Below are 23,810 nucleotides of genomic sequence, written 5' to 3' on the forward strand. Positions count from 1 at the left end.
CTCTCTCCCTCTCTCTGGAATCACTGTGCCTTAAGGGATGGTAATATCTGCAGCTCTGCGCCTTTCAAACCTCCAGTGGGCGAGAGATTTCATCACTGCAGTAATATGAGTGCATGTGTTATCTTGTGGGTGAGCGTTTGTGTTGGTGTGCGCGTTGTGTTGTGTATAGTAATCCTGATTATACCAACACCTCCTAGTGCCCTATTTCAGGAGATGGAGGTAGACAAACATATAGAGAGATAGTGAGACAGACAGGGAGAGAGAGACAGATAGAGACTGAACGATAAACAAAGAAATTGACAAGGGAGGGAACAATGTTCTCCCACCACAGCAAATATCAACTCCTTTCTGCACAGCCGGCCACATCCCTGATTCCCCTTGGTGTCTGCCTTGGCAGCGCTCAACCACTGGGAACCTCAGAGGCCATCCTGAGAGGATTAGAGCCCAGACCAGTGTGGCAGGAAGGGGGGCAGGAAGGGGGGCAGAGAGCGTCGTGTTCCATGGTGGGATTAGTTAACGGGAGAACATTTAGCAGTGCTTCATATCTGGTCTGTGTGCTTGTGTGTCTGTGCGTGTGTTGAGCCTGCAGTAGTGGGGGCCTTGTCAAGGCCTGAGTTGAGCCTTTGGGGGGTGGGGGGCTAAATGTGGACTAGCCATCCAGGTCTAGAGGATGAGCGTGGGAGGTGGGAGTCTGGGGGTGGTCTGTGGCACTAAGTCTGTGAGAGCATCAGACTGGAATCCATCGTTATACATTTCTATTAACATATAAAGTGTCTCCTTGAAACTATCTGTGGATACTGCACAGTACTATACCAAGGACATCTGTCACAATCAGTGGCTCACCTAGCCACCTAGGTTTTATACTGGTCCCATAGACATATATTCAATAAAAACGGACTCAAACCAATTTTAGATGACTGTAATGGAACTCATCTAGTCCAGGTAAGTAGACTAGCCCTTGGCAGGATGACAGTTGTAGGTGATAACACAGAATAGCAATCCTCCTCAGTGTCTGTGGCAAGGACAAGAACATAAGCTCTGGTTATTTCGGGTGAAAACGAGATGTCGTCGTGTGTTCTCAACCATGAGTGTGTGTCTGTGTGAGAACTTGAACAAAAACCATTGTGTGTTTGCTGTCATGTATTTGTTTGTCCTTGTGTATGTGCGGTAATTGAACGTTTGCCTGGATGCGGTTGGCTAAACATGCTGGTGTCGGCTCCAGGCCTGACTGTCCCTATCCAAACACAAGCAGGCGAGGATAACAGGCTCCAGCCTCCAGACTCACAACCCCGGGGGGAAAAAAACACATTGTCGGTCCTCTCCAACTGTCCCTGAAAAACTGTTGGACCTTTTTTTTTTCTCAGACGCACACAAACAGACACTGTACACATCCAGTTGTCTATCTAAATTGATCTATTCATCATTTATCCGTCTGTCTATCTGTCTTTGCTATCTATCTATCTATCTATCTACCTCTCTCTCTCTCTCTCTCTCTCTCTCTCTCTCTCTCTCTCTCTCTCTCTCTCTCTCTCTAGCATGTATCTATCTATCTATCTACATGTATGACCACCTGCCTGCTTGCCTATCCATCCATCCTTTCATCCATCCATCCATTAATCCATCTTTTCAACCATTTGGTTTAAGGACCCTAATCTTGAATACATCATGTATGCTGCCACTAGTTCATCACTGGTCTAGATGTATGACCTGACAGGAAAACATCCTCCCTGCCCCACACCCCCGCACACTGCTGCAGCCTAATTAAGATCCAGGCAGTCTATGTATCTGGGGCCGCAGGGTGATAAAAAGCCCATCTGAACCCTCTCGGGGGGGACGGGGAGCAGATGTATGCCTTGCATATTCTTCTCCTCAGGGGGCTTGTCTTCTGACCTGGCCATCGATCCTTCTCTCTCTCCCTCCCCATCCTTTCTCTCCCTCTCCTCCCCTGTCAATGGCTGGACCACCGCCGTCCATTCAGCCGGGTCATTAGCATTGATCCCGGGGAGTTGGGGGTGAGGAGGCCTGCTCCCCGTGCTCAGGAGATGAGTGTCCTCCAGACAGCTGGGAGGGATGTGGTCGGGGCTCCTGCTAGGCTGTTGTCACAGCCTCTGGCGCGGTCACTCTCCTTGACTCTGTTCTTCCCTTTCCGTTTCTCTCCTTTTCTACCTTTCTCCTCTCCTGGCCACTCCTCGCCTCACTCGACAAACCAATCTGTTAACCTTTTTAAAAAGAGAGTGAGAGAGAGAGAAAGAGTGAAAGAGACTGACAGAGAGATAGAGAACGAGAGATGCTGTGTGCTCACCCTGCTCCAGGACTGACAGGGCATATGGCTCTGTCTATCCCAGGGACAGAGTGCAGGAGGAAAGAGAGATAACAGCTCAGACAGCTGAGAGGCTTTTAAATCCCAGGTTATGGGGTCGGCTGGGTCTTTGATGAGGGGACAATATTAAGGGATGTGTGCCTGTCTGGGTGAGTGTGTTTGTGTTTGGGGTTTGGAGACAGGTGGCTCTTGCGTTGTTGTGCATGAGAGGACAGAGGCCATTAGGCAGAAAAATGGTTGTCATCGTGATTGCTTCTTCTCTGTAGGAAGAGAAATGAAAATTATACCAAAGGTATCCAGGTAGGGGAGATGTGTGTGTGTGTGTGTGTGTGTTTCAGCCTGCCAAAAGGTGTCAGGTGGAAGGGAGGCAGGGGGGAGGGGGGTTGTGGAGGAAGGGGGGCTGATGAATGCATGATTAGATTTCTGGCCATCTGGACTGCATTCAGAAAGAGCTTGTAAAAGTGTCTGTGTGGTTGTGTGTGTCTCTGTGTATGCGTTTGTATCTTTTACACACACAATAACCTCAACTCCATCCGATACGTTCCCCCGCATACGTCACGCACGCATGTGCGAGCGCACGCACGCACACACACAAACACGTGCACACCCACACACACACGTGCACACACACAGACATGCCCACAGTACGCCCCTCTCCCAGATCGTCCGTCTAATCATTGGTACACTTTAACAATTACTGTTAACAACTGCTTATTACCCCCTGCGCCCTGCCCCTCCCCTGCAAGGAACCCTCTAATTGGTGCTGCTGTTTCTGAGCAGCTCTCTGCATAGTTATTAGTGGAATAATGATTCTACACAGCAACACACAGCAACGCCATGGGAGGTTGCAGGGCTTCACCTTCTCTTTACCTGCAGGTGTTCCGCTGGGGGCCAGAGAATGGCTGGTTCTCCTGCAGAGATCACTGACTCTTTACACAGAAGCCCTCATTGATGTTCTCTCCATCACCATGCTAGTCTGCAGTGACTAGACTGTAATCCTCATCTAAATCAATGACGCGGGCAAACGAGTGTCTGTTGACAGCATCAGTCATTCACGGGGACCTCTCAGGAATGAGTGTTGGGTTCAGATCCCCCAGTGTTCTGCATCTCGCTCCTGTCGGCTGCCAGACAGACCCTGAGTGGCAGATCAGTGTGTTGGCCCACATGGCTAACTAATCTGATGGATCTGGTCCAGACTGATAAGATCCAACACACAGCTTTGATGAAGAGGGGATTGACAGGAGCTGGGTGATTGGCATGCAGTTTGCCGTCTGTACTCTCCAGATGTTGTGGGTGCGGCGAGGTTTGTTGTGAACACTAACTAGCTCTGCGATTTCCCCCCTAACCCTCTGTCACTGACACAGGGCACAGAATATTTTTAGAAACCAGCGAAGCTCTCAGAATACATAAAAATATGTATCATGGAACCTAACACTTGGGCATCAAATAGCTCTCCTAATGAAATCATCCCTCCCTCTCTCTCCCTCTCTATCCCCCCCCCCCATGCATCCCCTTCCCTCCACAGAGGACCTGTTGCCGTTTGGTTTCCCCACCATAGACATGGGTCCCCAGCTGAAGGTGGTGGAGAGGACCCGTACAGCCACCATGCTGTGTGCGGCCAGCGGCCTCCCTGACCCAGAGATCTCCTGGTTCAAAGACTTCCTGCCGGTGGAGCCAGGCAGCAGCAATGGACGCATAAAGCAGCTCCGCTCAGGTGAGACCAAGATGGAGGGAGAGGGGAGGAGGAAGATAGGTGTGGGAGGGAGAAGAGGGACAGGAGAAAAAGAAGGGGTGGAGGAAGAGACTGGGAGTCGAGAGAGAAGGTTTGTGTGTGTGTGTGTGTGTGTGGTTCAGTTTCACCTGGCTGCTATTGTGGCTTGGTCTCTGCACTGTGTTCACTGAGTGTGGGTGACCATTCTGTCTGATCACGTTCAGGGCTTTAACATTTAGCATATCTTCAAGATTCCAAAATGCACTGACACTGGCATATCCCACAAGTCCACACACACCCCCCCCCCATCCCTGTCAGGAGCAAAATATTGGTAAGCAAAGCAGATCAGTGCCTCCTTTTTTTTTTTTTTTTTTTAAGGGAAGAAAGTTCCATTTTTTTCCTATATCTTACAATCATTGCAATCAGAATCTCCCTCTACTTCCGTTTAGCATCTCTAAACAAAACTCCTGTTTTGTTTCCCCCATCTGTCTCTCTCTCTCTTCTGTCCAGCAGCTTTTGGTAAGTATGTCTTCACCAGCCTGGCCACGCACAGACCCACTATGAACCCATCAGCACCGTGCAGTTTCCCAAACGGTGGATCGCTGCCAGTTCCTCTTGGCCTGCCGTCAGACTCTCTGTTTTGGCTCCATTCCTCGGATTTGGGTTATGTTGTTGTTGGGCCTCGAGAGCGTTTTGGAAGCCTCATTCGGAGTCTGGAGGCGAATCATTTTGAGAACCACTGCATTCAAAAGTCATCCCTCGAAAAACCCTTGTCTGCAACCCTGCCCCCATTCCAACACGTGGACCTTCTTCACTTGTCCAGTACGCACACACACACACACATGCACTGAGACATAAACACTCAGATGTGAACACACACTTGCACATCTTCAGCTCCCTGTGGTTGGAGCATATGGTTCAGGGCTGTGTCAAAGGTTTCCAGACGTCTCCAGAGCTCAGAGGAGAACTCTATTTTCCATACAGTACCATCTGCTGTGGGATCACAGATATGCCAACCCATTCATCTGGAAGGCACTCCAAATGTTGTGTCTGGAGTTGGGACCTACACAACATATAGCAATGGACTTTGCAGGGATAAAAATGAGAAATTAGGAATATTGACTTGTGACTAGAATTCAGTCCATACCTTCACTTTTCCACAAAGCCCCTATGGATGCATCCAAATAGTTCCTTTTCCTCACATCCTTTTCCTACACCGATTTGTCTCCTTGTCTCATTTCCTTCTGTCTCTCTGCCATGAAAGAGAAGGCTGAGTTGCTGAGACCTGTCTTGTATTTGAAGATGGCTGCAGATTTGCTTGACCTAGATGTTGCCATTAGGTGTCAGGTTTCTATGGTTACGTGTCACATGATGAGAGCCACAGCAGCAGACACTGACACAGACACCGTCCATATCAGCTTACTGAAGTCACTTCCCACGTGCGTCGTCCAATCAGATGCTGAGCTTGTCAGAAGCTCATTGATTCACTAATAACGTCTCTCTCTCTCTCCATTTGTTCCTCTTTTGCTCTCTCTCTTTCTCTCTTTCCCTCTTTCTCTCTTTCTCTCTTTCTCTCTCTCTCTCTCTTTCTCACTTTCTTTCAAATGTGTGCCCTATATTTCCTTGTCAGAAGTAGCAGTTGTGTATTTGTTTGCTAGATCTCATGTGTCCTATTGCAAGCTTTCACCTGTTCAGCTCCAACCCCCCCCCCCACACACACACACACACACACACTTTTGCTCACTCTTGTAAAGCCGTGGTTGTTGCACAGATAATTTATTCCTGTTGGGAGCCTATTCCTGCTCTGTACCATAGGGACGAGAGAGACAGAGAGAGAGGAGGGGTGGAGAGAGGGAGGAGAGGGAGGGGGGGTGGAGAGAGGGAGGAGAGGGAGAGGGGGTGGGAGAGCTGTCTTGCTTGCCTTTCATGTATCTGTAGACGAGAGAAGCAAAGACATGTCAGCTGCAGCTAGCAGAGCGTAAAGAGTCAGCTCAATAAGCTCCACACACATACACACACACTTCCGCTCCTTAATAAGACAAACTTTCTCTCCCCCGAGCTTGCAGTTTGTTTCCATAACTTTAACTTCTCTAGATCAGCGATTGACTTGCTCGAAAATGGCTGTCACACACCCACACACACTCTCACATACATAAATACACACACACATACACAGAAAAAAACAACTGAGGTGAACCACTGGTCTCAGACAATTTCCTCTTCAGGTGTAGCTTTTCTGCCTGCTTGTCTGTCCATCTATCCATATGTCTGTCTGTCTGTCTGCCCGTCTGTCTGCCCGTCTGTCTGTCTGTCTGTCTGCCCGTCTGTCTGTCAGCCCGTCAGTCTGTGTCTCTGTACGTTCATATATCTTTCTATCTGTATGCCGCCTTGTCTATATGTATTGTTACATATCAATATGTGTGTCTCAAAGAGGTGGCTTCATGGTCTTCCCTTCAGTGTTTGTGTGAGTGTGTGTTTGTGTTGTGAATGTGTTTGTAATGTGTGTGCTGCTCTGCTTCAGTGACTCAGACCCCAGGTCTGTGTTGTCACCCTCTCTCTATACAGAAATGCAGCCTTATGGAGGGGACATCTCCACCCTGTCTAACACACACTCTTTTTTGTCAGTCACAGTGCACCCCCCTAAGCCCATATGAGTTGCAGACCAGCTGTTTGTGTGTGTGTGTGTGTGTGTGTACTGTATGTCTGTCGCACGGCTCTAAGCCTTTATGTGTGAGCATGTTTGTGTATGTGTGTTGCTGTCTTGTGTTATTCTCCCTGCTGTGTGTTATCGCTTGTAATCCCAGCTTTTGTGCTCTAGTTCCACTTCAGGCTCTAAGTCAAACAGGCTGCCTGTGCTGCTCTGGGCTGTGTGTCACACTAGATGCTCCAGGAGAAGCACATCAGGGCACAGCCACTGATATGCAGCTGAGACTTGCTTTAAGAGGCTTGCTTTACTAAGCGAGCACAACAAAGGAGGGAGAAAGGAAGGGAGGAAAGGAGGAAGGGGGGAGGGAGGATGTGAGGTCAGGGTCTGACTCCAGGCAAGCTCCTACAGAGGTCCTGAATAGTGGCATTCTTTGTGTGTTACTAACCCCATGCTGTTTCTCTCTGTCCCATTCTCTCTCTGCCTCTCTCTGCCTCTCTCTCTCATAGGAGCATTGCAGATTGAGAACAGTGATAACTCGGACCAGGGGAAGTATGAGTGCGTGGCCACTAACTCTCAGGGCGTCCGCTACTCTTCCCCAGCCAACCTGTATGTGCGAGGTAGGAATGTACACACAGGCACACACAACCACTCACACACACGCACACATATACACACACACAGGTACACACACACACACACACACACATACATGCACGCCCAAAGAAAAGTATCCACTGTAAGTTGTGATGAAGCTACTTGTGGGACACCCACCACCACAAGCCATATCTACTGACTCAATAATGACAGACAAGATCCTGGGCACATACACTGATTACCTGGAGACATCATGGCCTTAATGGCGGCCCCTTGGTGGAGAGAAGTAGGGGTGGGATCTGAATCCGAGGTTTTCTGTTTAAGGGGGTCCTTAAAGAGCCAACGTGTATGGAAGCGCGCGTGAATGTGTGTGTGTAGGTGTGTATGTCTGTACACCGTGTGTGTGTGTGTGTGCGTGTGTGTACACCGTGTGTGTGTGTTGTGTTGTGTGTGTACACCGTGTGTGTGTGTGTGTGTTGTGTGTGTTTATGGTTTAGGGTGTGAGGCTTTGCGCTGGCCTTTTTTATTCTCTCTGTGTTTCCCCCGTTCTCTTTCTTCCCCTCACGTCATTGTGTTCCGCATCAACCCCCCTCCATCCCTCAGAGCTACGAGAAGGTTGGTGTGCCCTTTATTTGGTTTCCTCATGTTTTCAGAGACCCTCATTGACTGAAGTTAGTGGGAAAAAATCAGCACTGAAAAAAACATACCAATGCTGGAAAAGTTTTGAATGAACATGACATGATATAAATAAGATGGGAATTTAGGCCATGTGGTGAATAGCTAAGAGCCTGTTGTGAAGGCTAGCTGCCTTCACTGCAGCACTGTGCATTGACTACTGCATTGTGAGGCCTTGTATGCGGACCCCCCCCCCCCCCCTCCTCCTCCCGTCTCCACCCGCTCCTCCAGACCAACGTTCTCTGCATGGAACGTTCTTGTTGTCATGGAGACCCAGGAATTGGAAATTAAAAGGAGCCCATGTTTGCATGGAGGAAAAGAATGAGAGAGAGAATGAGAAAGAGAGAGAAAGAGAGAAACGCAGTGTTTGCATGCTTGTACCGAATAATTTTGGATATGCACGGGGCTTTATGCTCTCATTCAATTGATTGATTTTATATCAGTGGTTGGCTTGTGCCTTGTTTCTCCCTGTGATGTATGTGCTGCCTTGTGTCTGTGTCTGCTCGTCGAGTCTGTCTGCTCGTCATGTCTGTGTCTACTCGTCATGTCTGGCCACATGTTGCCCTGTGTGTTGGACGCCCTGTGGTTGTGCTTCAGAGGCCTTGCTCTGCTTCTCCATGTTCTGAGAAACCAGATGTGTCTGTTGTTCCCAACTCTCATCCCCTCTGGAAAGACGATCATCCTAACCACTAATTCATTTCACAAACCATAGCCATAGCAGTTAGACACTATAGTTAGACTTATCATCTTTTATGAAATTATGTTTGCGGGGAAGAGAAGCAAAAAAGGAAAAATTATAACTATAAGGACGCAGTTATTAGCCTCTTAAGAACGCACAGCTTTCACAACAATGTGCTCATTGGGTAATATATTCTTATTTTTATTTTTTTCTACCACTTTAATTACTCCACAGTTGCTAGTGTACAATATGTATTGGTTACTATTGAGTGGCAGTTATAATGAAAGTACAGTATATCCATCTGTAGAGTTGCAGATGGGGTGGCGTATGTGTGGAGGCCGTTTAATGAAGGATGGGTCTTCTTGCGATGAGGAAGGATTATGTGTAAATGCCAGGCAGCCTGAGATCTAGACGTGTTGCAGCTGTAATACAGTGTTCATGCCTGTAATACAGTGTTCATGCCTGTAATACAGTGTTCATGCCTGTAATACAGTGTTCATGCCTGTAATACAGTGTTCATGCCTGTAATACAGTGTTCATTCTCTCTTCAAGGAGAGGATGTGGGGCAAGAATAGAGTCTTGATGTTGAAGGGGTTTAAGCTGAAGACAGGTTCAGAGAGAATTACGTTTACTCGGGAAGCAAAAAGTTATTGTAGTATCTTGGATCTTTCTGGTTTGGACATTTTTCCCCTCCATTTCCTCCAAAACCATGTTATAATATGGAGGCTGATATTTTAGGACGCTGCTCTGTCTCGATTGCTCATGAGATCTAGTGTTCTGCATCATTTGCAGAAGCGATGTGTGCACTTCACCTGCTGCATGATACTGTAGCATGCTAGCACGTCGCACTGCATTTGTGGAGTCTGTTCTAACAACTGATTTTTGTCTCTTTTAACGTCTCTTTTCATCTTAAACTTTGGTGTCCAATTCTGGGTATCTTTTGGCAGCCTACAGTGACTGAATATGGATCAGACTGTTTTGTTAAATGAGATCATGTCCACAAAAATAAAATGTTCACTTTTGCCGTGTCATTGATTTGAATTGTACTTGGTTTGGAATACAAAGAAGCAATCTCAAATATCCACCAAAAGAACACTTCAACATGGGCCTGATATAAAAAAATAAATATCATTTTTTATTTTTTATTTATAGTTAAACTATATGTATATATATATGGGTGAACTGATATAACCCACTTTTTCCCTTAATAGTAAGCTTCTTATTTAAATCGTATTAAAATACGCTACAAAAATTGACCTGAAATCTGGTTCTGTTCAGTTTAAATCCTGACAAACAGTGGAGTCTGGTCTCTCCATTTAATCTGCCCCCCGCATTTTGTTTAGTTTGTAGTCTGGTCAGTGTCTCTGCTATCTTTCTGTCTGTCTCTCTTTTTCTTCGTCTGCCCTTCCTTGCATTCAGTCCTTCTCATACCGAGGTCTTGGTCAGTCTGTCTGTCTGTCTGTTTGTTTGTTTGTCTGTCTGTCTGGTTTTACGTATGTCTCTCTGTCTGTCTGTATTATTCAATCGTTTGTTAGTCTTGGGTATTTATCTACTGTTAAAATAATAAAATAATGATTTTTGTGAAGCACAAGAAGAGCGAGCAGAGTCTGGCAGTGTTGTTAAATAGCTTCATGTCTTTTCTTCTTCCTGGTACCTTCTTTTCTGCCCTCTTCCCTCTCCCCCTCCCTCCTCCCCCTCTTCTAACCTTCTCTCTCCTCCCCTCTGTCCCTATCCCTGTCCTCTTGGTCCTCCTCTCTTAAACCTCTCTTTGCATTCTGACATTTCTCTCTGCTCCCTGGTGTGTAGGAGAAGACACAAGTGCATAAGTTTAATTAACTTAATTAATGCCATGCACACACACACACTTTCTCTCTGTTTCACTTCTCCCTTCTTCTCCTTCTTCCTCTTCTCCCTTTCTCATGATGTCTTGACGTTTAGCTTACAGTGTTCGATGCCTGTGTTGTACTTGCCACAACTCCAGTTCATGCAGTGAATCACCATGATCCACATGTTTAGGTTGCCTATTTTCACTTTCCTACATGTTGTATCTGGGTGTGCAATGTGGCTGTTCTTCACCACATTGACTGTCATTGTCTCGAAGAGAACCGGAGCACCCTCTCTCTTTTTCTTTCTCTTTCTCTCTTTGTAGACTCCTTCTCTTTCTTACTGTCTCTTTTTCCCTCTCTCTCTGTCTCTGTCTCTGTCTCTGTCTCTGTCTCTGTCTCTCTCTCTCTCTCTCTCTCTCTCTCTCTCTCTCTCTCTCTCTCTCTCTCTCTCTCTCTCTGTGTCTCTCTCTCTCTCTCTCTCTCTCTCTCTCTCTCTCTCTCTCTCTCTCTCTCTCTCTCTCTCTCTGTCTCTCTCTGTCTCTCTCTCTCTCTCTCTCTCTCTCTCTCTCTCTCTCTCTCTCTCTCTCTCTCTCTCTCTCTCTCTCTCTCTCTCTCTCTCCTCCAGTCCTTCTCTTCCTTCCGTCTCTCCACCCTCGTTCCTCTTGAGTCTCCCAGGCATGCAGGTGACCTATGAGTTCAGTCTCTCTGTGCATCAGTGCAGTGCTGTAGTACAGGCTGGCAGATGCAGTGTTCAGGGCAACTACCACTCTCTAGCTACTGGAAGATAGATGTCACCATCTATTGATCAACTCAAATAAACCCATCTGAAAAAAATGTCCACCGTCCTCAGATAACACCACCCCAAGGCACCAAGGCACAGAACATTATCTTTTAAGTTCCCCACAGAAGTTTTTAGGTAGACGTTTCTCCTCTTAAGCTCTAGCTCCAAGCTGTGCCATAGGGGAGTTCAGCTGTAGATAAAATATGTATGTTATTACTCATCTCAACTTAGAAGAATTTCTTAAATTAACCGCTGTATTTTGCACAGTGCTGTCATAATAGACTAGTATTCGGATTAACATTGAGATGACGCTTTTGAAAAGCGTAGTGTAATCTATGTCTTAGTAATACATAAAACCCTAGGGGATTGTAGGAAGAAAACATTGTGGTTAGACTGCAGTCCTTGAAAGATGAGAAACTGACTATAGGTTTCATGTGCTGGTTGAACTGTCACTCAAGAGATGATCACACACTATTATTATTTCTCTTGGCAGCTCAAATGGTTGAGCTCCCCACATGAGTAATGTGTCTTTCTGTTGTTTTCATCTGTGGTCTTCCAACTACCTCATAGTAGCTTTGACCTAACTTTGAAATATCCCTTTGTGACGATTTCTGTAAAAAAAAACAAAAATAAACAACAACCCTGAAGTTCATTCTCCCCTTCCTGTTACCTCTCCTTCTCTCTCTCTCTCTCTCTCTCTCTCTCTCTCTCTCTCTCTCTCTCTCTCTCTCTCTCTCTCTCTCTCTCTCTCTCTCTCTTTCTTTCTCTCTCTCTCTCTCTCTCTCTCTCTCTCTCTCTCTCTCTCTCTCTCTCTCTCTCTCTCTCTCTCTCCGCTCTCTCTCCCTCTCTCTCTCTCTCTCTCTCGCTCGCTCTCGCTCTCGCTCTCTCTCTCTCTCTCGCTCTCGCTCTCTCTCGCTCTCTCTCGCTCTCTCTCGCTCTCTCTCGCTCTTTTGTATCTCTATGACTCCTCTATCTTTCTCTTTTGCTCTGTCTTGGTCTTGCTCTCTCTTCCTTTCTCCTCCCCCTCTCGCCTCTCTCTCTCTCTCTCTCCCACTTCCCCACTTCCCCTCTATCTCTCCTCTCCCCCCCTCTCACCTCTCCTTTCCCCCCGCCACCCCTGCCCCGCCCTCTCTCTCCCTCCCCCCTCTCTCCCCCTCCTCTTCCTCCTCCCAGTGCGCCGCGTGCCCCCTCGCTTCTCCATCGTCCCCGTCAACCACGAGATCATGCCCGGCGGGAGCGTCAACATCACGTGTGTGGCGGTGGGTTCCCCCATGCCCTACGTCAAGTGGATGCTGGGAAGCGAGGACCTGACCCCCGAGGATGAGATGCCGGTAGGCCGCAACGTGCTGGAGCTGAACGGCGTGCGCGAGTCGGCTAACTACACGTGCATGGCCATGAGTAGCCTGGGCATCATCGAGGCCACCGCCCAGGTCTCCGTCAAGAGTAAGGGTTCAAGCGCTGTAGTCTGGGCCCCCAACCATGACCTGCGGGTTTTGTCAGGGAAAACACAGACCTGAGTCTAGGCTGAGGAACACTGTCTTCAAATCAAGTCAACTGTCATCTACAAGGAATGAATGGATGATATTGACGCCAATCCACTCTACTGTCCACTTCCCCCCTCCCTCTCCCCCCCAGCTCTGCCCAAGCCCCCCGGCACCCCCATCGTCACAGAGACCACCGCCACCAGTGTGACCATCACCTGGGACTCTGGGAACCCTGACCCTGTGTCCTATTACATCATCCAGTACCGCGCCAAGGCGCCTGACAGCAAGTATGAGACAGTGGATGGCATCACCACCACCCGCTACAGCATCGGCGGCCTGTACCCCAACACAGAGTACGAGGTGAGGGTCTCGGCCTCCAACAGCATCGGCCAGGGCCCCCCCTCCATGCTGGTGGAGGCTCGGACAGGGGAGCAGGCGCCGGCCAGCCCCCCCAGGAACGTCCAGACCCGCATCATCTCCCAGAACAGCGTCATGGTCCGCTGGGAGGAGCCAGAGGAGCCTAATGGACAGGTGGGTCATTTGCATTTCTGTTCTCATGCAGAAATACGAACGTCTGTTCTATACCAATCCTTTTATTGATGAAGCACATTTTACAAGGATTGCAAGTCAAAGTACTGCACATGAAATCGAGATAAAACCTATAAAAAAACAGATAATAATACTGTAAAATGAAATTTGAAAAAAAAACTATAGTACATGCCAAAAGGGATGTTCTACTGTTGCAAACAATGGTGATGTATAATAAAAACATGATCAGTAAAGGTAAGACTAAGAAAAGGCCCAGCAAGCTGACTGAAAGCATGTTTAATTATAGTACGCTACTACAAGTAGGAGGAGGGAACGATCGTACAAAATTAAGTACATTAAGTTCACAGATAGGGCTTTTCCATTGTGTTATCTGCCAGTGTAAATCCTTTTTTAATCTGCGTGTATTTACTACACCGGTTAAGTCATTAGGACTTTCCATTACTCATTCATGCTATCGGAGGGAATACTATAGTGGTGCATTATGATGAAGAAACCTGGCATAACAAGGATCTTTCACAAAAATGACCACAACCTTTCTACCTTTCTCTCTCCCCATCCATGTTCCCCTTCATCCCTCTGCCTCTGCACCAGGTGAAAGGCTACCGTGTGTACTACACCATGGACCCATCCCAGCCCATGACGCTATGGCACATCCACAATGTTCAGGACAGCGTGATCACTACCATCCAGAGCCTGGTAACCTCGGAGACCTACACCATCCAGGTCCTAGCCTTCACCTCTGTGGGGGACGGGCCCTTCTCTGACCCTGTCCTTGTCAAAGTTCTTCCTGGAGGTCAGTCTGTGTGTGTGTGTTGGTCTGTGTGTGTATGTGTATATAAATGAACTAGTCTAACGTTGTGTCCCCTTCTTGCGTGCAGTGCCGGGCCAGCCAGGAAAGTTCAAGGTGGGCAAGGTGACCGACAGCAGCATAGAGCTGACATGGGAACCAGCCTACACCAAGGAGGGCATTGACAAATATGAGCTGCTCTACAAGCCTGTCCGTCTGAGCAGCCTGGTGAGGACCGCTGGCTTCCTGTGCTCCCACTGCTGGTGGTACACCAGGCCGGGCTGTTCCTTTCTGTCCCTTCAAGAGTCATCTAGTCTCGACGTCGCTTGCCTTCTCTCATATCCGTCCTCCCTCTTTCCCTCTCCATCGCTCTGCTGTCGCTCTCCCCTGCTGTCTCACAGGAGAAGCGGACGTTTGGGCCCAGGTCCTCGTACACCGTGGAGGGCCTGAAGGCCAACACAGAGTACTCCTTCTCACTGGCCGCCATTTCTAACAAAGGCCACGGAGCTTTCACCAACGAGCTGGTGCAGAAGACCTCTCAAGCCAGTACGTTTGTCTTTGTGTTTGACGCGCGCATGCTCACACACACACACACACACGCGCGCGCGCTGCAATTTGGTTGTTCCGCAGCTCCGGATTTGCTGAGAACCAGGATGCATCGGCCGTATCTTTACCCTTCTTTCACGCCATCGTCCACACTCCCCTCCATCCCTCGTTCGACCTCTATGTTGGAGTGTGCCTTTCCTAATGCACAACAGATTTCTATGTTTTCTGTTTCTTCTTCTTCCATTCCTCCTCTGACTGTTTTCTCCTTCACGGTTTTCTACTCTCTCTCGAAATGAGGGATGGACTGAGATCGGTCACGGGTTATAATGCTCCTGATTGGTTGGCTTTGCCGCTGAGTGGGTGAGTACGGTGTCCTTAGAGAGTGTCCTTTCCATGTCTCCTTTCCTCGCCTCCTTCTCCTCGTCCCCATTGGCGGACGAGAGAAAGACTTTGGAGAGGATGGAAGGAAGGATGAAAGAAGTCAAGGAAAGTGCGCCGTGTCATGTACTGTGTTATCACAGCGGTCACAGTCCGAAACGGCTCCCAAGTACTTTGCGGTACCAACCTTACAGGTGAGCCTTGTGAAACCGTTTTCATCACTTAGAAAACAACTGGAGTAGGTTACTTTGGATTTGTGGGAACACATGCTATGTAGTGTAACACAACACAGACAGCCTCCACAGAAATCAGAACAGCACTTGGAACGGATAGATTGTCAGTTGCTGATTCTCTCACATTGAAGGGCTGACAGTCAAGTGTTGGCGCCCAGTCAGAGCTAGCAGGTAGGGGGGAGATAAGGAGCCCATTTCACGGAGGAGAATTCATTTCACAGTGAGTTTATGAGTGTCGGGTTATCGGCAGGCTTTGCTGCACATCTAGATTGTTCCCTGAGGCCAACAGAACACTGGTTACACAGCCCAATGAGTGCACACCAACCTATCAGCTGGGATTGATACTCTCTCACTCACTTTCTGCTTCTCTCTCCCTCTCACACACACACACACACACATGTGGCCAGCTATAGAACTCAGGTTGTGTGTGTGGCGGAGTGGTGGAGGCAGTGGTTGTGGTGAGGTTTTGAGTGTGTCTATGTTTCAGTGTGTTGTATGTTTGTCTGGCCCTCTGTAAAGTGCCTTCCTCTCAATCTCTCAATCTATTCATATTGCTCACATTTTCTATGTTTTGTCCATCGATAGAAGCGTCTGTTTTTGTTGTTTGTGTACGTTAATGTGGTCTACAGTGATCCTGGTCCTGCTCTCATTTTGACTGTACATTCTACCCGTGCATCGTCATGGCTACCTGTAAATGCCACTGAGTATCAGTTACACTTCCTACTCACTGGACGTAATTAAGTTGTCCACTTTGAGTCAATCGATACCCCCCCTCTCTATATAACTTCATTATGCTCTGTACCTAACATTCTGCTACTGCATTATGGGTTCTCAGTCTTTGTTTGGCTGAGTCATGTTTGTCTTTGTCCCAGAAAGTTATTTTGTGTCAGTATTATTTCTTTTGTTCTCGCTTCTCAGCCTTATTCTTCAGTTCTTCTTTGTTTATTGTAATTTGTTTTTTCACCCTTCTGTCTCACCCTTGTGTTTGGTTTGGGGTTTTTCATCCTCAATCACTCCACACCCTATCACTGTCTCCCCACCTCTTCCTCATCTTCTTACCAACTCCTTCCCCCTACACAACTGTTCCTTCCCCGTATCCAATCAGAGCCCTCGGCCGCACCACAAGGCGTGTCCTGTGATAGCCCCAGCTCCACCTCCCTGAGGGTAAGTTGGAAAGCGCCACCAGTGGACAACCAAAATGGCGCCCTGGCTGGATATGACGTGCGCTACCAGAGAGTCTCAGGCTCCGGGGCTGCAGTCGGGACTGGAGGTCAGGGGGAGGAGGTGAAGGGGTTTCCCATCCCCGTGGAGCAGGGGCAGGTGCTGCTGGAGGGCCTGTCCAAGTGGACCTGGTACCGCATCACCATGTCAGCATTCACCACACAAGGGACTGGACCAGACAGCCCTGCTCTACTCTGCCGCACGAGCGAGGATGGTGAGTGTGGGTGTGTGTGTGTTTGAATAAAAAATGGGATGCTTTGTCATGCATTTGTTCATGTGTGTGTGTGTGACGTTCCTCAGTCCCGGGTGCGGCCCCTCGGCAGCTTGAAGTTAGACCCCTCAACTCCTCTGCCCTAATGGTCACCTGGCGATCAGTGTTGTCGGGGCAACGGCAGGGTCAGATCCGTGGTTACCAAGTGCACTACAGCCGCGTGGAAAGCGGCGAATCCCGGAGCCTGCCTCAAATTAAAGACCTTTTATTGGACGACTCCCAGGTGAGGTCTACCGACAGTCGTGGATCTTCCTTTGCTAGACAGACTTCTCCAAGATCCCTAATTTACATCCCTCCCTTTAAGACATCTCCCCATGCTCAAATGTGCCTGACATCATCCTCTTTGAGCCTCCCATCCGGCTAATCTATTGACTCTTCTTTTCTTCGTCTACCCTCTTTCTCTCCTCTTCTCTCGGTGTGTGTGTGCCTGTGGGTGTCCCTCATGGGTTCAGATGGAGGAGGATGACTCTGCTCAGTATGTGAGTGCAGATCTCTCTTCCACACATTCTTCCACTCGCTCTCTCGAACCCTTCCCAGGCGCCTACAGCTGTACTGTACTTACAGGATTTTGCATAAAGACTGTTACGAAATCCTCATTAGCAAAACAGTTTGAAAGTTCCGTATCCTCTCCCTCTGACATAACCTGCCTGACTCGCCCGGCTGAGCCCTGCTGCTCAACTGGAACGAGATGGAGGAAGGAAGTGACTCAGAGGGAAAGATAGTTTATCTTCGGTCTCTGTTTTGTGTTCTCTGTGTGTGTGTGTGTATGTTTCCCCTTGCAGGAGTTAATCGTGGGGGGTCTGAAGCCTGACACCTCCTACTTTGTGTCTGTGGCAGCATACACCACCAAGGGAGATGGAACTCACAGCAAAGCCAAGGTGGTTCAGACTCTGGGGCTGGGTAAGATGCTCTCCTTTCTGTCTCAGCACTGACAACAAGCTCAATCAAAGGGCTTACTCGACTGCAGCCACTGAAGCTATGGGCTCAACTTGATTAGTGACGGGCTCCTCTTGCTCTCCAGTCCCAGGGCTTCCTTCTTTGTGGGTTCGTCCAGAGCCTGGTCCCTCTGTGGTGGTGCGTTGGGCTCCCCCTCCTGGCTGCTCTGGGCCCGGGGCCGGTCCTCAGGAGGCTGGAGTGGAAGTTCAGGGGTACCGGCTTGGTTTCAGGCCCCAGAACGCCACTCTGGACACTACGGTGGAGCTCAGTGCCCGAGAGAGGACCTACACGCTCACTGACATCAGGCCCGCTGTCACGTATATCTTCACCCTGGCCGCCAAGAGCCGTGCCGGCTACGGCGAGGAGGCCCGGCAGGAAGTCGAGGTGCCCGATCAACCGCCCAGTGGGTTCCCCCGAGTCTCTGATGAGGTCAATGCCACCTGCTGTTCCCTCCAGCTCTCGTGGAGCCCCCCCGACCCGGCCCAAGAGAACAGTGTCATCACAGAGTACACGATCACTTACCGGGAGGTAGGGGGGACCAAGCGCCCCGCCGCCACCCCTGCCGCCGCCACCCCAGCGGCCCCCTGGCAGGTCACGGTCCCGGCTAGCGAGACCAGCTACACTATCCTGGGCCTCAACCCCAGCACAGTCTACGAGGTACAGCTGAGGGCACACACCAGCGCTGGGTCAGGCCCCTTCAGCCCCCCCTGCTGAGCTCAACCCTGGCCTTCGAGACAGGTAGGGCTGACCTGAGGATTGTGGCTCTGGGGACATAACCCCCCCCCCCCCACTCCCTCCCACCCCCATGTAAGCACTGGCCTGGAGGCAGATGTCAAGTCTTCAATTCAAAGAACCTCTGGCGTGTTCTAAAATGTGGATCTGACTCTAGGCCAGTTCTTAGGGGTAAGCCCTTTTGGTCACAGTGCACCAGGGGTGAGAACTACAATCACCAGGGGGAAAAACTGCAATCCCCATTCACCTCCAAACACTAACCACTCACCACCTCCCTCATCCACCCCTCACCAACGAAGCGAAGCGACAGAATGTGCGTGGACAAAGATGTAAACAACACTGTCTACATCCCCAAAACACAGTTCTGGTTCAAAACTGGACGCGTCCTGTCATGGCAGGTAAGTGTTGAGTCTGGGTTCACTGACTGACTGACTGGAGACACGGTTGGTATCTAAAAGGTAGGTTGATCACATATGTACTACCACCTCCTTTTGACCTGTCCAACTCTCTCTGTACCTTTGTGGATGTGTGGTATGTCCTATCAACCTAACAACCCCACGCTGAGCACCCTGAGTCTTAGAATGGGGCATGTCTCACACTCTCACCGTCTGTCTGTCTGTTTGTCTGTCACTGTCCCTGCCTCTCTCTCCACTCACCTCCGCACCTCCTCATCCTCCTAGCTAATCTTCATCTGTCCTTCTCTCCCTCCGTCACTGACACGGTCTCCCTCCCTTCCTTCCTTCAGGGCTGCGAGCAGAGCACAGGAGCTGAGGAGGAGCGTGGGATTGTCCGCTGACCCTGTTTTCTGTCTTGCTGTCTTTCAGACGTTCCCAGGAACTTCTCTGTCAATCTGGCAACAAAGACCAGCGTCCTGCTCACCTGGGAGTTCCCTGAGAGCACCAACCCCTACCGCTTCACCGTAAGTGTCTCTGTGTGTGTGTCTGTGTGTGTGTCTGTGTGTGTCTGTGTGTGTCTCTGTGTGTGTCTGTGTGTGTGTCTGTGTGTGTCTGTGTGTGTCTGTGTGTGTCTGTGTGTGTCTCTCTGTGTGTGTCTGTGTGATGTGTCTGTGTGGTGTCTCTGTGTGTGTCTCTGTGTGTGTGTCTGTGTGTGTGTCTGTGTGTGTCTGTGTGTGTCTGTGTGTGTCTCTCTGTGTGTGTCTGTGTGATGTGTCTGTGTGGTGTGTCTGTGTGTGGTGTGTCTGTGTGTCTCTGTGTGTGTGTCTGTGTGTGTGTCTGTGTGTGTGTGTCTCTGTGTGTGTCTGTGTGTGTGTCTGTGTGTGTCTCTGTGTGGTGTCTCTGTGCGGTGTGTCTGAGTGTGCGTCTGTTCAGGATGTAATAATCCCTAACCCCACCCTGTTCCTGCCCATCGGCCAGGTGGAGTATAACGGTCAGAAGATGGAGGTTGATGCTCGTCTGAGGAAAGCGGTCATCCCCAACCTGAAGCCCGACACCAGCTATGACTTCAAGATCACCTCTCCCGAGGGCAACATGGGGGGCCTCCGTCACCGCATCCATGCCAAGACCTCTCCACCCATCACCATCCGCCGCCCAGAGGTGGACCACACCCGTGACACAGAGACCACCGTCACCATCATCCTGCCCTCGCTGGAGACACGCAGCCCCGTCAAGTATGACCTGTTCCGTAGCTGGGTCTTCATGATATCACATTTAGTCTCAAATACGAAACAATACGTTACGTCATTTGGTCAGCTAATAAAAGTCATTGTTTTTACTGTTTGTGTGTGTGTGTGTGTGTTTTAGGAACGTGTATGTGGTTGTGGTCCCTCTAAGAAGAGCCAGGGGTGTTAACAGACACCTGAAAAGCCCAGATGAAATGGACCTGGAGGAGGTATGAGCAGGGCTGATGTGTAGCCTGTTCACACGCAGTGCTCCTATTCAGCACACATCCCTCAAAACATCTCCGCTTTCCCTCTTCTTCTCCCCTCAGCTGCTGAAGGACATCAGCCAGCGTCAGAGGGACTCTCGGCAGCAGAAGCAGGTGGACCTGAGGAGGGCTTACATCACTGCCCGCTTCACCCCCGCCACCCTGCCTGCCTTCTTCACCCTGGGAGACCAGCTGGACTATGGGGGCTTTGAGAACCGTGCCCTCGAACCAGGACAGGAGTATGTCTTCTTCATCCTGGCAGAACTCAACACCACCACTGGGGTACGGACACACATCAGAGCCCTGAACCGGTCATTCCTCTTCTTTACCTCCTAACTACTATCCTGGTTCCCTCTCTGTATCTCTCTCCCTCCCTCTCGTTCCCTTTCTCTTATTAATCCCCTGTCTCCACCTCTCTCTAGCACGTTCTCCCTCTCTCTGTCTCTCTTCCTCTCTCTCTCTCTGTCTCCACAAGCTCTCACCTTATATTACAATCATTCGGGCAGAGCTGCTCAAACAATCACAGATGCGTCAGTCAAAGACAAGGGCATGAAAAAGGCAATAATATTCAATCATTTTCACTTCAGTTCCCCTCCAAGGTGTTCACTCTTTGTCTCAATGACTTCTAATGCCTTATTGCTGTGTGTGTGTGTGTGTGTGTGTGTTTGTGTGTGTGTGTGTGTGTACGTGCGTGGGTGCGTGCCTGCGCGTGTGTTTGTGTGCATGTGGGCTTTTGTGTGTGTCGTAGAAGATGTATGTGGCCAGCCCATACACAGATCCAGTGATCGCCCCAGACTCGGACCCCCAGCCCCTGGATGCGGGCGACGGGCTCATCTGGGTAGTGGGCCCCGTCCTGGCTGTGGTCTTTATCATCTGCATCGTCATCGCTATCCTCCTTTACAAGAAGTAAGTGATAAAGCAGAAGGGAGAAGGTAGTTCTATTCTTTCCTATCGTCTGGTTCTCTTGATATGCGTTTTTCTTTTACTATTAATGATTGCCATGATAGGAGGATCTTAAAACACGGCCATGTCTAACCACTTAGTTACTGAAACTTGATCGCAATGGACAAGTCCCCGAGGTAAATTTTGTAAACTGATAAGTGTGAACATGCTTCCACCAGTATAGCAGCAGAAGGACTGGTGTGCGTCTGTGTAACAAACAGCCCTGCCCTACCACGTTACCCCCAGCCTGTAGGTCATCAAGCTGTTGAATACAAATGCATCCTATTGATTTTTCTTCCTCTCCATCTGTCTGTTTCCTCCTTATCCTCCTCCTCTTATTATTCCCTCCCTTGCCACTGTTTATCCGGAAGCAGCAAACCTGACAGGTGAGATTAACGAGTGAAGTTCAGTTCTAACTAAAATTGTTTTTTTTGTTGTTTTTTTTTTACCAAAGTGAAACTGTATAACTCATGGAAGCATGACACAGCATCTTCCCTCTTAATGAAAATGTATTGTGTTCAGAAGCTTTATTTGCAAACACTTCCCCCTTCTTATTGGTTTTTCAACCTCTTCCCTGTCCCTGGTGGTGTGTTCTGATTGGTGGTCTGTCTTCTTGGTTGCCAAGCAGTAAGAGGAAGGACTCCGAGCCGGGCACCAAGAGTCTTCTGGGTAATGCTGAGATGATGGCACACCATCCCACGGACCCTGTCGAGATGAGACGCATCAACTTCCAAACCCCTGGTAGGTACTGTTGATAGATGCATGCACATCCAAACACACACACAAATTGGGGGACAGAGTATAATGGCGAAGACCAAAGCAGCCTACTTCCTCAATGTCGAACGCTGGAGGACGCCATGGTCTTCCTGACAGACTTCCGTTTCACATCGAAATCTCCATCCCGATAAAAATGGCCCCCGTCCAGGTAGTACAGTCACTGCTGAGTCATCATGGCTTAGTCATCACAGAGCAACAGCTCTCTGCCCAAAACCTGTAGTTGTCTCTGTCCACCCACACTCCACCTGGCCGCCACCAGGTTACCGTGCCAGACCAGACGGAAGCAGCTGGACAGTCTGAAATGATCAAATATGTTTGACCTATTGTTCTCCATTGAGTGACAAGGAAAATGTAAGATGCGTTTGGTTCTGTTAGAGAGCCGTGCTAAACAAGCGCAGTACTTTCCTTTTTCCTCTGCTGTGCTTGGTACTTCCTGTTCCCCCTGAGATGGGCAGATAATGAGGAGCCTCTCCGCCTCCCTACCGTCTGTGAGTCTTAGCACCACAGCTGCTCAGGCACTAACACCAGCTAGCGATCTGCTTCCTGTGTCCCACCGTGTTACGCAGAAATGCTTCCTCAAGGCAAAAGAACTCTGTATAGAATGTGCGGAAAATTCTTGTTCTATTTCTGTGGTGCTTTGGCAAGGTAATTGGTTTGGTTCCCTTATGTCGAGCCATGCTATTAGGTACTGTAAGAAGCAGCAGCTGCCCTGAAACCCTACCAATGTGTTCACCAGCCAGGTATTTGGCTGTTGGTTAAATAAACTGAATGTGGAGCCATTAGAGCTACTGTAATGGATGTTCATTTGGCAATTTAAAATCATCATCTTTTGTCAATACTGTTCTGAGGCAATAAAACCTTGAAGCTCTATCTTGTCCCACGCATCCTCCCACAAGGCTTTCTCTCTAGATGCCTGGAAACGAGCTGAATGGATACAATCTGTCTTAGACTGAAGACCCAACAGAACCCGGAACTGTCTCTATTTCTCAATTTTTCTTTCCCGTTTACTCTCTCTCTCTCTCTCCATTTCTCTTTCCATCTCTCTCTCTCCCTCTCTCTCTCTTTCTCTCTCCCTCTCTCTCTCTCTCTCCCTCTCTCTCCCTCTCTCTCCCTCTCTCTCTCCCTCTCTCTCTCTCTCTCTCTCTCTCTCTCTGCCATAGAATGTGACAGGACGATTCTAAGAGTGTTGTTGACTCCACAGATAGACACCATGCTGGGATTGAATTAGCACCAACACAAGCCCATGCATGTCAGCATCTCTGATGTCTCAGACAGGAGAACGTTGCTTTAAACATTCATGTCTCTTCATTCCAGAATAATAATTGTTTGAAAAGCTGTTCATGCCATGTTACACCCTCCATGGAGAATAGGTTCTGGTTTTGGTAATAAATGGATTATGGTGATATGGGATTTCATGGATAATGCTATTTTCTAGAGATTGCACGGTACACCTACATTGTACTGGGGATAACACTCCTTATCCACCTCCTGCTGTGTGGGAGGTGTGTGTGTGTGTGTGTGATGTAATTAGTGTTCTGTCTGTGGTTGTTTTCTCTGAGTCATCGCTCCCCTGATCGCTGAGAAAAGCTATTCCATATCAAAGGAAAAACGAATCGCCCCACTTTGCCTTACACGCATCAAAATTGATTTTCCACGGCTGCACTGCATACTGCAAACCTCAAACAGTATACTGCTGTAATTGCTTTTTTTTTTGTTCAATTGACCTTTAAGGTGTGTGCTTCATGTTATACACTCATACATTCCTATTCATACATTGATATGAGCTGTACAGGTTAGCTACATGAATCGGTGTCACCTCACAGAATACAGGATGCTA

The 23,810-nt window shown here is 48.9% G+C and overlaps 1 protein-coding gene across 1 annotated transcript in view; it reads left to right on the top strand.

The window, feature by feature from the left end:
- Nucleotides 1–23,810, top strand: part of ptprsb (protein tyrosine phosphatase receptor type Sb) — a 47,719-nt gene that overhangs the window by 15,276 nt on the left and 8,633 nt on the right. Inside the window, 21 exon segments of the mRNA XM_084706813.1 lie at nt 3,846–4,034; nt 7,185–7,303; nt 7,612–7,618; nt 12,407–12,676; nt 12,869–13,248; nt 13,858–14,059; nt 14,145–14,281; nt 14,455–14,599; nt 16,316–16,645; nt 16,732–16,925; nt 17,155–17,181; nt 17,485–17,602; nt 17,724–18,335; nt 18,338–18,376; nt 19,195–19,289; nt 19,744–19,997; nt 20,131–20,218; nt 20,318–20,536; nt 21,003–21,160; nt 21,568–21,582; nt 21,825–21,937. Of these exon segments, the coding sequence (XP_084562939.1) occupies nt 3,846–4,034; nt 7,185–7,303; nt 7,612–7,618; nt 12,407–12,676; nt 12,869–13,248; nt 13,858–14,059; nt 14,145–14,281; nt 14,455–14,599; nt 16,316–16,645; nt 16,732–16,925; nt 17,155–17,181; nt 17,485–17,602; nt 17,724–18,335; nt 18,338–18,376; nt 19,195–19,289; nt 19,744–19,997; nt 20,131–20,218; nt 20,318–20,536; nt 21,003–21,160; nt 21,568–21,582; nt 21,825–21,937 (3,711 nt within the window).

This window comes from Hypomesus nipponensis, chromosome 10 (assembly GCF_054491055.1).
Source record: "Hypomesus nipponensis isolate SF chromosome 10, ASM5449105v1, whole genome shotgun sequence".
NCBI classification, from domain to species: domain Eukaryota; kingdom Metazoa; phylum Chordata; class Actinopteri; order Osmeriformes; family Osmeridae; genus Hypomesus; species Hypomesus nipponensis.